The sequence below is a fragment of the Apium graveolens genome, chromosome 1, assembly GCF_009905375.1.
Source record: "Apium graveolens cultivar Ventura chromosome 1, ASM990537v1, whole genome shotgun sequence".
Lineage (NCBI taxonomy): Eukaryota > Viridiplantae > Streptophyta > Magnoliopsida > Apiales > Apiaceae > Apium > Apium graveolens.
This window is the reverse complement of record NC_133647.1, coordinates 5,776,056-5,793,670: the sequence shown is the minus strand read 5'-3', so window position 1 is coordinate 5,793,670 and position 17,615 is coordinate 5,776,056. Positions and strand designations below refer to the sequence as shown.

The following is a 17,615-nucleotide window of genomic DNA, read 5'->3' as shown; positions in this document are numbered from 1 at the left end:
TGTGCTAATTTGGATGCTGAATAGTGGTATGTGATGTGAACTTATAAAAAGAAGTTGCTTAAGTTTGTAATTATAAATTTATAACAGTTTTGGTATTTTTCAATATCGAAAGATGTTTATGATACTTTGTCCATTTATATACAATTTTTATCCGGGTCTTTAAATACATTCCTATAATTGCTCATTTATTTAAAGATTTCTTTAATATCTTTACAATGTCAGCAATGATTACTCTTTAGATAAAACTGATTGAAAATCTTTAAGAGAAAAGGGTAAGAAATGATTTTTGAAATAATTATAAGGTAAACTTAGATTATAATTTTAATAATATATAATGTTCTTAGAAGCACTTAGAATAGTCCTTTGAGTTTCAATACTTTTTGAGTGAAATACATTTGTGAGTTTTATAGCTTTTGTGTGAGACGTTGTGTGAATTATTTAAAAAAGTTTCTTCTATTTAATATCCGACTCTACTTACAATTATATTCCTTTAACTTGTATCAAAGCAATGTTAAGCTCTAATCTGAACAAATCAAGGTATAAACTATATCTCTAGTGTTTATTGTGTTCCCAACTTTAAGCATAATCTTTTAAATGTTGGGCAACTTTTAAGAAAGGGAAATCATGTGAATTTTAAAGAAGATATTTATGAGATAAAAGACAAAAATGGTCTTCTTATTGTAAAAGTCAAGATGACCTCAACTAAAATATTTCCACTGAAAATTCAAAATGAGTTTCATCCATGCTTTGCTAATATTGTGAACGATGAGTCTTGGCTTTGGTATCTTCAATAAGATCACTTGACTTTTTGCACTATATTCAAATTTTTTAAAGGCAAGATCAAGTATGTGAAGATTGTGTTTTTGTCAAGCATCATCAGGATCCATTTCTAAAAGAGAAGGCATGTCGAGTTAAAAATATAGGAGTTGGTACACTCAGATTTGTGTGGACCTATGCGCACAAACTCTATTGGAGGTAGTCATGATTTTCTCACTTTTATTGATGATTATAATCGCAAGATGTGGATCTATTTTCTCAAAGAAAAGTCACATTTTAAACATTTGTGGAGAAAGAAAACGGTTGTTCATTAAAGACACTATGATGCGATCGTGGTGGTGAATATATGTCCGAAGAATTTGGAAGTTTCTTGAAGAAGCGTGGAATTTTTCATCAACTAACGCCTTGTTCAACTCCTCAACAAAATGGAGTGGCCGACAGGAATAAACGTTATATTTACCTAATTTTTTTCAAAGAATATTACATTTACTTAATTTCTCAATAAAAAGAATAAAGACTAATACGCATACACTAAAGTAGTAATAAATAATGACTTTGGTAAATGCGTAATACAATGTTATTACACATTTTTTACATGGGTAATATACAGTATTTAACTTTAATTAAATAAAAGAACATTAGTTAATACGCATTTGGCAGGTGGGTTATTCCAAATACGCCTTTCGGTCCCATTTGTTTGCTATTTTTTAACAAAAATTCAGTAATAATTTTATTGTATTTCAATTTTTTTAAACTCAAATTAGGAAATGGCGAACCCTAAAATATTATAAGCTGTTAAATGAGGTTCCAAGATTAAATTAGAGTTAGGTTCTTAGGGTTTAGGGCATAGATTAAATTAGGGTTTGGGCTCTAATATTAGGGCCTAGAGGCCCTGAACCGTAAATCTTAAACCCCAAATTGTTATTTTATTTATTTAATTATTTCTAAATATTTCTAAAAGCCAAATGGGAAATTACAGATCACAAACAAGAGAAGAATTCGGCTCAATGTCATAGACCATGTCATGTCAATAATGTGTTTGATGAACGTCCTCAACCAAAATATGGTAGTTTGTTGGACGTGATATACTGAAAAGAGTTTGGTTATTTTAATACAGGATTATCTTTAGAAGATTTTAAAAGAGTGGACATAGTCGAAGAAGGGTGCGAGATAATGGATTCCAAAAAATTATATCTTTATGGATTGTGATGAAATTGTTGCGATTAAAGAACACGAAAATAACGAGAAAGGAAAAGAAAGAAACAAAGTAAGTCTCAATCGTATTTATAAAGAAGAGAACAAGAACGACGGTGAACTACATGTTAAAGGCGTGCATAAGTCATCTTTGGACACATATAAATTGGTGGATAATTTGCAGCACTAAAGCTTACTTCATAAGTTATGGAAGGTCAGTCCCAAAAATTTTGAAATTTTGGTGGATTATTAATATCACGATAACTATAGTTTGCAAGATATGGTTAATAAAACCAAGTTGACTCCACAAATTCACGTAGCACTATATAATGTTGTTTGGGATAATCCATTGGTTGACACTTACAGTAGTAAGGATTTTGTTATTGACATTGCTAGTTTGAAGTACAAGGATATTCGTTATGTTTATGTGGATCCATGTGAGTTTGTATTGGATAGGTCATATTAGTATGATTTGAAATGGTGTCACAAAAGTTGTGGTGAGGCAATTTACTTCAAAATTCATAACTTGAAATGTGTCTTGTCTCCATTTGAGAATAAAGGTGTTTTGAAGTCATCATATGTTTGCACAGTGCTTCTTGGTACAATAGATAAGTTTTGTGATGTCAATTCTAAATGTGTGCTCACAAACGTTTATCATGGTTGGTTTGAGCTGGTTTTGTGATACCTTCATGCTTAAAAATTATTTTAGTGGAGAATGTGAAGTACAAAGTTGCAACAAGGCATTTCCCATTAAAAATACTACCATGACGAGATAAACAGCAAGTCGATGTATTTGTCATTCTATATGAGAAATTGAGATCGAGTTCTTTTGAAGTGGAGAATTCTGATGTATGAGGATTTTCGGTGCACAAATAGTGTGTAATGAGATGCGAGAAGAATAAATATATGACTACTGAGAATGCATGATGACATGATCAGGCTGGAGATTAGAGATTAGAGATCATGCCAATTTATAAGCTTTTCTAGAGGATTAGAGATTGTGCATGATCATGCTTAAATACTGCATGATCACACTGCTTTTTTTTTATTTTTTTATAATTAGTATTTTTTATTTCGTTTTATGATTTTCAATCCTTATATAAACAATCTTATGATGTATTCCCTCTGTCCCCCTCAATTCTTTAAAATAATCTTTGATTGAAATTAAAAACCCTTAAAAGTTTATCTTTCTTGTAAATTTAAAATCCTTGTAAATTCAAGAGTTGCCTTGTGAATTCAAGATATTAAAGGTTTCTCATGTAAGAATTTTTACTAGAATTAGCGTTACTTATTTTACGCTTTCGTGCTGCATCAATAATATATACATAATCGATACTCGTTTTAGTTTAAATATCTTTTTTAATTTAACTTATGAGACCACAAAGTCGATCTTCAAAATTATAAACTATTAAAGTAAAATATTATCACATCAACATGAAATATAATTTTAATAAAAAAATAATATATATCAAAAAGGCTGCAACTATTTTGACAACTTTTTATCGAAAATACTCTAACAACTCTATGTAACTATCAGGAAAAAACACGAGACGAGCTAGAAGGTGAAGCCCCAAAATGCACGTGCATGAGCTCCATTAAAATGTACGAACTCACGTGCATCCTCACTTGTCATGAGCTCACTTTCTAAACCATGTTACCAATCCTCTTCAACTAGTACTTCATTTTTCTTGGTTGAGCAAGATTCCTGCATATATTGTACACATGAGCATCTCCTTTGCACTCCTACACCAAATCGTAAGAGTAAAAAAAAAACTAGTGGGTGTGTTATAAAATCGCAAATTCATTATTCGGCTAATGCTGTTTATTCTTTGATTAATTAAGAAAAATTCGAACCATAAAAAAAAGTCTTAACAATTTACGTTATTTGATCGATCGTGTTGTATGTTTCTGTTCTTTCTAAAGTTAATATATTTGTCAACGGAGAAATTTGATTTGGTGTGTAACATATACATTTATTGATCTCTTATCTTGACAATTACTAATTTATTTAGGAGATAAAACACTTCAATCAAATATTTGAACACGATATAATGTACACATAATGTCAAACATTATTTTGAATGTGTAAACAATACCTTGCCGAAAAAATATCAATCAATCAAAATGAAGGGCCAAAACTACTATTACAATAGTTAATCCCAATAGTTTGTGTTAACAAACCAAAAGACAAAAGTTGGTATAAAATAAATCCAAGCTTGAAAAAAAGATTGATGATCCAAATACAATAACAATAGTAGTTTAAAAAAATAGAATAAAAATCGGTAAATGGGGGGAGTGTTTGGTAAGCACATGACAGTGCACGTGGTTTGCTGTTTACATTGGGATCATCACACCCTCTCCTCTCTTTCCTCAAATTCACGTGACTCTCAATTATTTCCAATTTCCAATTATTCCCGTGTGTGTTTACTTTACACTCCAGATTTCAGTAGTACCTCCTCCAATGTACTCGGTATCATCCACCGCTGTAACTTGGATTTTTAATATTTCTGATTTAAAAAAAATATCATGAAATATGAAATTTTTATGTTTCTGATAACCCCAAATGCCTCATTTAAGCCGATAATTGCTAAGTAATCGGTTCTTCTAAAATCTCAAGGTCTTAGTAATTGGTTTTATCATGATCATATCACATATTTTAACATTTCTCATCACTCGAAAACCCGTTTATTCGGGTTTGAAAAGTGAATTACTAAGTGTTTCGTCCTTTTTTGGGTCTAGCGTCCAGTCAATTAATAAGTATGGATAGGGCTGTCAAACGGATAATTCGGATATGGATATGCCTATATCCGTATCCGCATCCGCAATTATCGTATTCGAATACGGATAATATCCGTTTTTTCTCGAATACGAACGAGAATATTTCGGACGAATATCGGATTTTTTGAATTTTTTTTGTTGCCCCTACCGTTTTAACGATGATTATAGAACATTTTCTATGATTAAAATACAAATAATATATTTATATATGTATAAAGTATGTATACAATTATATAAAATTTGTATAAACGTAGTATTTAATACATTTACACACACTATAAACTAAAAAATAAATTTTAAATTATATATAATTATATATTTATATAATTTAAATATCATATATGTATCTAGTTTCGGATTCGAATATCCCGAATTCGGATACGGATAATATCCGTTTTTTCTCGGATACGGATAATATCCGCTTTTTCTCGGATACGGATGCAGATTTTTCGGACGAATATCGGATTTTTCGAATTTTTTTAACAGCCCTAGGTAGGGATCTCGTCCTATTTATGGACCCATCATAATACATATTTTTCAATTATGTGGTGGGGATCTCTTCCCATTTATTTGAGCCAGTAAAATACAATATCAATATTTTTAATAATTATTGAGAATATTGGAATAACCAGGAGTCGAATTTGAATCATATTTCCACCAACCCGAGCTCTGATACCAAGTTAGGTAACTAGTTCTCCTAAAACTCAAAATATTATCAATTGGATTTACTAGGATCATTTCTCGTACCTTAACAATAATATCAAAATTATTAGACATGTTTATATGAGATTACGGGTATAACAAATAACGTATGACATTAATTTATTTGCAATATCAGAATACAATACTTTATATTTATCCAATGTTGATTTCTCATTTTTCAAAAAAAAATGTTGATTTCTCAATATTGAAGAAAATGTTCCATTGTAATTTATTTTGTTTTATTTATACTAGTATTATACTCTTATAAAATTCATGTTCTGTTCTCTGTTATAGAAATCGGCCGATTTTTCAAAAATCGCCGATAAATCGCTCAAAAATCGGTTAAAAATATTTGTCCGATTTGACCGATTTCCGATAAATCGTCGATTAACCATCCGATTTTTTAAAAATCGTCCGATAAATCGTAAATCGGTATCTCAACCGAATAGTTCCGATTTCCGAAATCTGTAACACTGCTTCTATTACAGTATTTGATGTTCTACTTTAATATTTATTACTCTCTACATTCCATTTTAATTGTCATATTTTGCTTTTATAGAAGTCAAATTGACCAATTTTTTACCGAAGATTAAACACTACTCTTATATTATTTCAAAAAACTAAAAATTATATATTAAAGTAGATTAAATCTACTTTCCGGTGATGTAATTTTTTTATTTTGTTCAATTATAAAATATTAATAAACTTCGGTCAAACTTTGGTCAAGTTGACCGGGTCAAAATCAAATGTGACAAATAAAATGGAATGAAAAGAGTATTCTACAATTGAGTTAATATATGTTAAAATATTGATATAAGATTCTGAAAATATGTTAAAATATTGATATAAGATTCTAAAAATGACCTCCAGCACCTTTAAAGTGATTGGTTTCTGACTGTTAATTCGAGTGTTAAAATACTGTTATGAATTAAATTGACCGTTCTTTTAACATCATGTGCTGAATTAAGAAATGAATCTTGAATTAACCATATCCAGGACGAAAAAATTGATGGATTAAGAAATAAATATAATTATAAAAGAAAAAATATCAAGTTGATCATTCGCTTCCTTCAAATATATTAACTATATTAGTATTATTTTTTAATTTCAATTTGATTATTATTTGAAAAGGGATTGTTGGCCCTGAGAATCATATCAAGAGAGACATGCTTGAGATTAAAAGAAAACAAATGTATATAAGAGTATTTTTGTAAATACAAGGGGGTCGTGTTTATATTTATAACTGAAAATATTATAGTATAAAATGTCCTAAACTTAGGTAATTTGTCTGAGGACACCTTATGCCAAATTTTCTCTTTTAAAAATTGTTTTGTTGGCCCCAGAAAATGATCTCAAAAGACATGTCTGAGGTTAAAAGAAAACAAGTGTAGTATAGGGGTATTTTTGTAAATACAGGGGGTCATATTTATATTTACAGATTTGCCCTTAAAATATTATAATATAAAATATTATAACCTCGTAATTTGTCTGAGAACACCCTCAAGCCCAGTTTTCTCTTTTGAAAATGAGATTGTTGACCTTGGATTATCTCAGGAGACATGCATGATGTTAAAAGAAAATAAGCATAATATAGGGGTATTTTTTTAAATATAGGGGGTCGTGTTTATATTTACAGATTTCCTCAAATTATTATAGTATAAAATGTCATAACCTCAGGCCCAGTTTTCTCTTTTAAAATTGGGATTGTTGGCCCTGAGAATGATGAAACATGTATTTCCTGAGTTTAAAAGAAAACAAGTGTAGTATAGGGGTATTTTTGTAAATACAGGGGTCGTGTTTATATTTACAGATTTGCCCTTAAGATATTATAGTATAAATTTTACTAACCTCAGGTAATTTGTCTGAGGACACCCTCAGGCCCAATTTTCTCTTTTGAAAATAGGATTATTGCCCTGAGGATGAGCTAAGGAGACATGCTTGAAGTTAAAAGAAAACAAATATAATGTAGGGGTATTTTTGTAAATATAGGAGGGTCGTGTTTATATTTACAGATTTGCACTTAAAATATTATAGTATAAAATATCCTAACATCTTGTAATTTGTCTGAGAACATCCTCCGGCCCATTATTCTCTTTTAAAAATTGAAAATGGGATTGTTGGTCTTGAGAATGATCTCAGCACATATGCCTGATGATAACTCCTGGTGGCGGGGCTGCTCCTTCGACGCCGTCCTGGATCCTTCGTCATTGTAGAGGTGTAGCTGTGGTTGGGTTCCTACAAAACAACACCGGAAGGGAGGTTGTAGAGGTGTAGTTGTGGTTGTGTTTTTGCTTTGTTGCTTTGCAGGTTTGCCGCACTATAATCCGGATATGTCGTCTTCGGCATATAGTGATGCGTTGAAGGGTCTTGGCAAAGCTTTCAAGTTGCCAAAGAAAACTGATGTTGTTGGGTCCGGATCTAATGCCTCTGTGGAGGAGGGATCCCAGAGTAATGTGGTTCCGAGACCGGAGCCCGAAGTTGATGTTAATCAATCTGCTCCGGAACAGGATGCTAAGATTGAAATTGGAGATGAGTTTGCTAATCTTGAGGATCTTGGTCCTATAGGCGAAGCTCCAGGTGGTGATTCTGGAAGAAGGAAGAAGAGGCTTCGGACCCTAGGAAGCAAGCCTCCTCGGGCCGAAAACTTTGAAGCTGGGTCCGGGTCCGGGGCCTGCAAAGTAAAGAATATTGATGATGAGGGTCCGGATGCCAGTGGTCCGGGCCTGGAGGATAAAGTTGCTCGTTTTATGGCTGGGATTCCTACTCAAGCTGACTGGAGGAGGATGAACCAGTCCGGATTTGATACCACTATGAAGGAGTGTTCCCGGCTCTGGGGTCAGGTATATCTTCTTTTTGTTCTCGTTTCTTGTGTTGATTTGCCTTAGAATATTTTTCTAAGTTTCTCTATTTTTTGCAGCTTGGTGGGTATATGGTCGGATCAGCTTCTCTGGCCTACAATGAGCTCAAAGGTTTCCGGAGTGCCATTGCTGATAAGGACTCGGAGATTAGTCGGCTCCGGGACCAGATAATCGTGAAGGACACTTCTCTCTCCGGACTGAACCAGCAGCTTGATGATGTCCGGACCCGGGCTGAGAATGCTGAAAAGGAAGCTTCAGATCAGAAATCTGAACTGGCTGAGCTCCGGAGGCAGATGTCTGTTGGGCGTCCGGAGGCCGAGGTTATTGAGGAGTTCAAAAGGTCTGAGGAGTATGATAAAGCTCTTGCTAATACTGGTGCTCCGGAGATAGCTCGTTGATGTTTGGTTGTTGAACGACATATCAAGACCAATCCGGAGGCCGATTGAGACAGCTTCGTCACAGAGTTTATTAAGGCCAAGGAAGATATTGAGCTCGGATTAGGGGAGCCGGAGCCGTTCGACGGGCCCTGCCCCAGCTTTTCGCCTCCTAGTGCTCCGGAGTCTTGACTTTTCTCTGATTTATGACTTTGATATTTCTTGAAGACTTTTAATAAATTTAATTTTTTTAATATTCGTACTTTGCTCCGGGCTCGTTTAAGTCCGGTAACTCTTTAATGTTTGCTTTTCTAGATGTTATTTTTCTTTGTTTTTGTAGTTTGTTTTTGCCTTAGAATATTTTTCCAAGTAAAAATTGTTGTACTAGTCCTGACTAATTGCTTGTCCGGACTAGTAGTTAGGTTTTTTACTTGACAGGTTTATTCTAAGTAAAGATGGTTGCGCTAGTCCTGACTAGTATTTTGTCCGGACTAGTGTTTAGCTTTTTTACTTAAAAAATTTATTCCAAATAAAATGATTGCACTAGTCCAGACTAATAGCTTTGTCCGGACTAGTGGTGGCTTTTAGTTAGAAAATAAATTCTAAGTAAAAATGGTTGCTCTAGTCTCGACTAATAGCTTGTCCGGACTAGTGGTGGCTTTTAGTTAGAAAATTAATTCTAAGTAAAAATGGTTGCTCTAGTCCTGACTAATAGCTTGTCCGGACTGGTAGTGGCTTTTAGTTAGAAAATTAATTCTAAGTAAAAATGGTTGTTCTAATCCTGACTAATAGCTTGTCCGGACTAGTGGTTAGTTTTGAAAAGTATGTAAAGGGGGAAAAGCTTTTCATTAATCACTCATACAAAGGAGAAACAAATTTGTTGTTTGCCATATTGGCTACAAGATTTTTGGTTGCTTTCTTTGTTCTCCTACTAGTAGAATTTTCTTAGCCATAGTCCATGCCAAGTGTTTGGGACTTCTGAGCCATCCATGTTCAGGAGCTTGTAGGTTCCTGGCCTGAGGACTTCTTTGATCTTGTATGGTCCTTCCCATTTGGGCATTAGTTTTCCAGTGTTTGTGGGATCTGATGTTTCAGTGTCTCGAAGGACTAAGTCTCCAACTTGGAAGTTTTTGACTCTTGACTTCTTACTGAAGTGTTCTCTTGTTTTCTCCTTATATTTTTCCATCCTTTCTACAGCCTGGTCCCAGACCTCATCGATTGGCTCCATGTTTGTTCTGAGTCCTTCTTCATTTGCTTCTTCTTCAAAGTTTATTGCTCTGTGGGAAGGAGAGCCCACTTCAATAGGAAGCATTGTTTCTGTTCCATAAGCTAGCTTGAATGGAGTTTCTCCGGTGCTTGTCTTTGGGCTTGTCCTGTAGGACCAAAGTACACTTGGTAGTTCTTCTGGCCATTTGCTTTTGCTTTCTTTGAGTCTTTTTTCGATACCTCGGAGCAGGATTTTGTTAGTTACTTCTACTTGGCCATTTCCTTGGGGATATGCCACTGATGATTTTTTGTGCTTGATCCCGCGATCCTGGAGATAGGACTCGAACTCCGATCCAATGAATTGGGGCCCATTGTCTGATACTAGGACTCGTGGTATCCTGAACCTCATCAAAATGTTGTCCATAAACTTTTTGCAGTCTTATTGATTGATTGTCCTCATTGCTTTTGATTCAACCCATTTTGTCATGTAATCAATAGAGACTAGTAGGTACCTGAGGTCTCCTTTGACCCGAGGGAAGGGTCCCATAATTTCAATACCCCAAACAGGGAAGGGGATAGGTGACAGGACTGAGGATGGTAGGACTGGGCTCATCCGGGACACATTGCTGAAAAGCTGGCATTCTTTGCACTTCTTGACGAATTCTATTGCATCCTGATGAATGGTTGGCCAGTAGTAGCCTTGTCTTATAATCTTATAAGCTAGGGCCTTTGCAGACATGTGGTCTCCACATATCCCTTCATGTACTTCTGCCAAAGAGTACTTTGCTTCTTCTGGGCCAATACATTTCAGGATAGGAGATGAGAAGGTCCTGCGGTAGAGTATTCCTTCTTCGAAGAAGAACTTGGCTACTTTTCTTTTCCGTCTTTGAGCTTTTCCATTATCTTCTGGGAGCTATCCATTCTCCAAGTATTTGATGAAGGGAGTCATCCAGTTGTGGTTGCTTTCGATCTCCAAGACCTCTCCGGATTCAATGGATGGTTTGAGGAGTTCTTCGAAATAAACTGAACAGTCTAGATCTGATGAGTTCTGGACTAATTTGGATAGGGTGTCTGCTTCTTCATTTTCTTCTCGACATATCTGAATGACTTGATATCTTGGTATTGAAGCTAAGTAGCTCTGAACCAGGGTTTGGTACTTCACCAGGGTAGGGTCCTTTGCTATGTATTCTCCATTTGTTTGCTTGACCACTATCTGGGAGTCGCTGTAGATTTTTAAGTCCTGGACTCTAAGAGTCCTGGAGAGCTTTAGTTCTGCGATAAATGCCTCATATTCTGCTTGATTGTTTGTTGCGGGGAAGCCGAAAGATATTGATGTCTGAATCTTGAATCCTTCTGGACTTTTGAGTATGAGTCCGGCTCCCGATCTCTCGCTTGTTGAAGAACCATCTACCTTTAAGGTCCAGGCTCCCGGACTTGTATCCTGTTTTGGCTCCTGATCCATGACCATTGGTTCCGGTTCTTTTTCTGGGAAGTTGCATTCGATTATGAAATTCGCAAGTGCTTGAGCTTTGATAACAGTCCTGGGAATGAAGCTTAAATTGAACTGGCTCAACTCCACAGCCCAATTGACAAGTCTTCCCGAGACATCTGACTTGTGAATTATTTTCCTTAGTGGTTGATTTGTCACTACTCTGATTTTCCTCCCTTGGAACTAGTGCTTGAGTTTTCTTGAAGTTGTGACTAAGGCAAAGGCAAACTCTCTAATCTTGGATATCTTGTTTCAGCATCTTTTAGAACTTGGCTTACATAGTAGACCGGTTGTTGTGTTCCATTCTCCATCCTGATTAGGGCAGCTCCTACAGCTTGTGCTCCTGCTGACAAGTATAAGTAGAGAGGTTCTCTTAGTTGAGTTTTAGTTAGGATTGGTGGCTGAGAGAGGTAGTACTTGATTTCTTTGAATGCCTTTTGGCACTCCGGATTCCAGTTCACTCCTTCTGGACTTATTTTGTTTGCTTCTTCCCTTGTCCGGGGTCGGTGCTTCTTCATGCTTTGTTGCTTGCGAAGGACCGTAGCCTTCCTTTTGTTATCTTGATGGGTTTCTGCCATAATTAACCCCTGGTTGTAGCATGTTTCAGCAACTCCATAATCTCCTTTTATCTCTCCGACTCCTGTCGGGGTTGGGAACTTGATCTTGAGATGGGAGATTGAAGTTATTGCTTGCATCATTGTTAGGGCTGATCTGCCAATGATTCTGTTGTATGAAGAAGGAGCGTTGATCACATAAAACTTGATGACATGAGTCACTTGGTTAGGAGCAGATCCAAAAATGACTGGCAGATATAAAGTTCCTTGGATCGGGACTAAGTTGTGGCCGAAGCCATAGAGTGGGTCCTCCCGGCATTCATTTGAGAGGATGCTCCCTAACTGCATTCTATTCACTGTGTGCTTGAAGAGAATATTTACTGAGGAGCCATTGTCTATGAGCATTCTTCTTACTTCATTATCAAAGATGTCCAGAGTGACAACTAAAGCTACATTGTGATGAGGGTTGACTCCTTCGTAGTCCTTGCTGCTGAAGGATATCACCAGGTCTGGGAGTGATTGGATTGAGAGCACTTCTTCTCCGAAGTCCGGGCTTTGGGGTGGGGAGTAGGATCCACCTAGGACCACATTGACTACATTCTTTCCTCTCTTCTGCGCTTCCCCTCTGTTGCTGTCCCAGACTAAGTACTTGTTCATGTTCCCTTTCTTCACTTGGTCCTCAATGAAGTACTTGAGTGATAAGCGGTTCTCAGTCTTGTGGTCATGGGTCTCGTGGTAATCACACTACCTATTGTAAGGCCTGCTTTCCGGAGGAGTTTGCATTGGTTTCGGGGGATAATAGAAAGGCTTGTCTTTTACCACTTTCAAGATTTCCTCCCGGGTCATGTTGAGAGGAGTCTAGTCTGGTTCCTGCTTCGACTCTCGGGGTTGCTTCGCGGGTCCTGGGTCACTGCTTGACTCCTTCTTAGGACCAAGTCTCTGGAAGACCAGAGTAGTTTGTCTTTCTTGGATTTGGTTGCTTTGCTTGAATTTCTTATCCTGGTGATAACCCCCTTTTGGTCGGTCATTAGTGTTTTTACTTCTGGACCCCTCATTCCGGGTCATCCTCATTGCCTGGAGCACATCTGATTCCTTAATGAATCTGGCATCCATAGAGTAAGCTGCTTCCAGGCTTTGCGGCTCCTTATTGATTAGCTCCACTATATATCTCTCATTGTGCTCTGGATCCAAGTTTCTCCTGAAAATGCTTAAGGATTCCCTCTCATCCAAACTTGAAACTTTATTGATTGCTTCCTGGAACCGGAGCATGTATGCAGAGAGGGACTCATTGTCATGCTGCCGGATTGTCTCCAGGTGATACATGTGCGTTTTATTTGCCCGAAATCTTCTAAGGAAGGAGGCTCGGAATTCTTTCCAAGTATGGATGCTGCGGGAGGGGATCCTGCTGAATCATCTCTAGGCCCATCCCTTAAGAGTTGAAGCTAAGAACCTTGATTTCGTCAAGTCATTGTAATAATATATCTGCGCTATCTTCTCAAAGTAGTTCAGGTGCTCCTCTGGGTCTCCCAGACCATCAAATGAGTCAAAGTTGTAATGTTTCAAGCCCCGCTGTCGGGGGATAGCTTCCAAGGAATGGCTGAAAGGAGTGAGTGTTTCACCAATCTCTACTCTTGAATCCCTGTCCATTTTTCTTTGTAATTCATAAATCATGTCTTTCAGGTCCTTCTGCTTCTCTTCTTCTTCATCATCAGAAATCAGCTCCATAGTAGGATCTCTCCGTGTTCTTTTGCTCCTAGACTTGGCCAATAGCTTTTCTTCTTCTAGCTGCATTCTCTTTTGGATCTTTAGCTCAAGCTTTGCTTCTTCTTCTTTCCTGATTTGCTCCCGGACCTCTTCCAACTTTCTCTGCTTAGCAGATTCTGCTTCTTTCTTGCTTTGATCTTTTTTGCTTTTCTTTCCTTTGATTCCAATTCGATCAAACACAGACCTCTTCGATTGCTGGCAGTCCCCGGACTCCTCCGGTTCCTCCTCGAGTCCGGCTTCTTCTTGGAGCCGGGTCTGCTCCTGTCTGTATAGTCTGATTGCTTCTGCTAGTTCATCACTTGTAAGGTTGATCATGTGCTCTTCGGCTACTGGAACGTTGGTGTACTTGTACTGATTGAGCTCTATGAGGGTCCTGACATCCCTGGTGTTTACAATTCTCTCCACTACAGGAGTGTGTAGTGGCTGCTCCTGGAATGTTTCTCTCTCGGCTCCTGGGTCAAGGGCTTGGGAGTGGTCCGGCTCCTGGACCTGAGCACTAGCAGATGGTCTCCCAGAGGTATTCTTTCCTGGTCTTGCCATTTCCCAACAATACCAACAACAAATAACAACAATATGCTACAGAGAATATCGGTCTAAGTTGCTTTATGAAATTTGCAGAAACTACCCAGAATAGCAACAGACACTAACAAATAGCTTCCTGGGAGCAGTTTAAACAATTTCCTCGGACTACTCAACGATGTAGTGTAACGCAAATGCCATATTCAAACTAGAGCAAAAACGACTAAAACTAACGATAGCTCACACAAACGTGGCTTAAATCAACAAAACGGGCTCACACAAACGTGGCCTAAAATAACGAGCACACACAAACGTGGCTGAAATAAACAACATTCATGCTTATGGAAGAGGTTGGTTGCTTGGGTTCTTACGAGTTGAATAAATGGACTCTTTCAAGAGTTTGTTGATGAAGGTGAATCCATGGGCACCGAGACCCAAGGATGGAGCGACCCCTCCTTCTAGCGCCAAATGACAACTCCTGGTGGCGGGGCTGCTCATTCGACGCCGTCCTGGATCCTTCACCGCTGTAGAGGTGTAGTTGTGGTTGGGTTCGTACAAAATAACACCGGAAAGGGGGTTGGAGTCCCGCGGCGCCTCCGGCGTGAGAGTAAGAACTAGCTTTTTGGGAAGATGAATATGAATGTAAGGTGGTTGTGTGTGTATATGAGTGTGGAAGAATGATTAACCCAAAACCTCACCTTCTTGGGCTATTTATAGCCCAAGGGTAGGGTTTTAGGGTGGGTACCTTTAGATCGTAGTCATTGGTTTTGGGAGCGGAGGACACCTGGCTGGAGTGGATGTTTTACACGTGTCAGTGCGGGACTGGCTGATTAATGTTCTGAAGATCCTCTGACACGTGCCATGATTATTCCTATGATTGATGTGTGACAGTTGTCCCCATCACGTGCTTGGGCCAACGTCTCACGTGCTGGAATTTACCAAGGTTAGGCTTGCGGGACTGAGCTGGTTAGGACTGGTAGTGTACGGGGCTACTCCTTCCAGGAGCTGTGTGGAGTTAGGAGTCTAGGAGTAGTTCTCCCAGGAGGTATATGAGTTAAGGAGTCTAGGAGTAGTCCTCCCAGGAGTTATAGGAGTTATATGTACTTTCACCTGAGCTAAAAAAACAAGTGTAGTATATGGGTATTTGTAAAATACAAGGGGTTCGTGTTTATATTTACATATTTTTTCTTAAAATATTATAATATAAAATGTCCTGGGCTCAGGTAAATGATTAAATGAATACAGAATTTTAATTTTCTAATAAATATATTGCTATATATTTTCAAATTAGGGATCAAATTAAGTCAAATCGAAAATTAATGACCTAATTAATACTTTTAGATGGAATTTGTGTTCAGTTGGATACTTTTTCTGGTTATAAAATGCAGAAAGAGATACGACAGTTGAACACAAGGCCTTCGTAGCACCAGCCTACCAGTTGTATCATAATTTTAAGAGAGGGCGGGTGCCCTTGTAGTTGTTTTGGGAGCCTATGGTTAGGTTGGTGTAAGATGTCAATCTAATCCCAACCGCACTCTTTAATAATTGTGTTGAGCTCAAAATCAACAAAAACCAGACACTATATATTGTTGCCATACGTACACATTGACTGATTGATTGATGTATGTACAATTTATGCAATCTTTGTACTTGCCGTACCTTTCTTATTTCTGCAAGGTTGAAATAGGATTAAGGCAATTTAACATTGCATTAGTTTGTCTAGACATTAATCAAAGTAATAATCTTATACTACCTCATTCAAAATAAGTGTTAGATTTTACTGTCATTTCGAAAACCAAGATTCTTAATGCAAGTTAAATTCCAAACAATCCAACTACCGTAAACAGACATCATTACCGCTACTTAAATTTGAGAGTGTTCACTTGAATTTTGAGATATTAAACACCTAAAATCTTGATCTCAACCGGCTGAGATATCCAGAGTCGTCGGGTGAGGTGCTGAATTGTTACTAATAGTTATTGTGAGAAAGAATCTTAACATTAATTTCAGACAACTTTAGAATTTTAATCCCGTGACCTAATATAATACAAGTTTTATCCGAATTATGTAAACAAGTGTTACAACCCGCTACTTAAATCCGAGAGAATCTACTAGCATCGAATTTGAAACCTTGGCATTATAAAGCTCCGATTTTATGATCTCGATCTCAACCGATTGAGCTATTCCGGGTCGGAAGAGGTGTTTGATTGTTAATAGCAAGTGCGGTGACAAAAAATAAACATGTAAATATAAGCTACTCCTAGAAAAAGATTTCAACTAACCTAGCCTAGATTCTACCACATTTTCTTACCAATACAGCCACCGACTAGGACAGCTGGATGTGGGCAGGGAAGTGGTGGTGTAGGAGTGGAGCCAGCTGTGATATTATATATATGGTCACCCTCAATGTATATTACTCTCTCCCTCTCCGTTTTAACGTGGTCTCATTAACGGCTTTCTGACCTTGTTTACTTTTTTCATAATTTAAAAATCAAAACCATATCGTCTACCATTTATATTACTAATTATAATATGGGGAGGTTGTCATCTTGCCTGTTACTTTATTCAAATTGTAATGAACCCTCAAATTCTACCGCATTAAGCTCAAACTTTGAGTTCTTGCCTGTTGCCGGTAACATTCCGCGAACAGATAGTTTGTCAATCATAACTTACTTGTAAACTGATGACACGTTCATTTCGGTGTATGATGCATATATTATCGTTCTAATTTTACAAGAGACCGAACAATTTAATTCCGGTCACATTCACATGCTTCTAAAGATATAATCAATTTGATTAACATATCTGTATTTTAACCAAAAGATCTCCTAGTGTCAGTAATACGTGAAAGACACAATGACCAAAATCGGAAAAAAAAAATGAAACTACCAAATATACCTGTGCATAAATTTGAAATGAATCTAAAGAACGTTTGGATCATGGTAATGCAACCTAATTAGTCAAAATCAGAATGCGGTTCTAACATATTTTTTACTAAGATCCGATTCACAATCTCGGTTAAAATACCATGATCCAAACGACACATTATTTCTTCAAAAAATGGGACTACAACTCTACTAGTCAAGAAATTACTAATTATACCCGTGTATACGTTTCAAATGAATCTAGAGAACGTTTGGATCATGGTACTGCAACTCGGTTAACCAAAATACAAACGAGGTTTTAACATATTTTGTACTAAAATTCGATTCACAATCTCGTAAACTGTTTTAAAATCCCATGATCCACACGACACATCGTCTATTCCACGAAGGACGGGATTACAACTCAACAAGTCAAGAATTTACTAGGAGTAAATGTTGTAAGAAAGGTGAAAAGGGCAAGGTGGTTGAAGAAATTAAAGGGATATGTCATAGGATGTGAGCTGATCCCCTTCCTC

The 17,615-nt window shown here is 37.0% G+C and overlaps 1 protein-coding gene across 1 annotated transcript; it reads right to left on the bottom strand.

The window, feature by feature from the left end:
* Positions 1–10,802: 10,802 nt before the first annotated feature.
* On the bottom strand, positions 10,803–11,357 carry LOC141661587 (uncharacterized). Its single transcript, XM_074468909.1, has one exon. It carries the CDS (start codon positions 11,355–11,357, stop codon positions 10,803–10,805), a length of 555 nt encoding a protein of 184 aa, XP_074325010.1.
* Between the last annotated feature and the right edge of the window lie 6,258 nt (positions 11,358–17,615).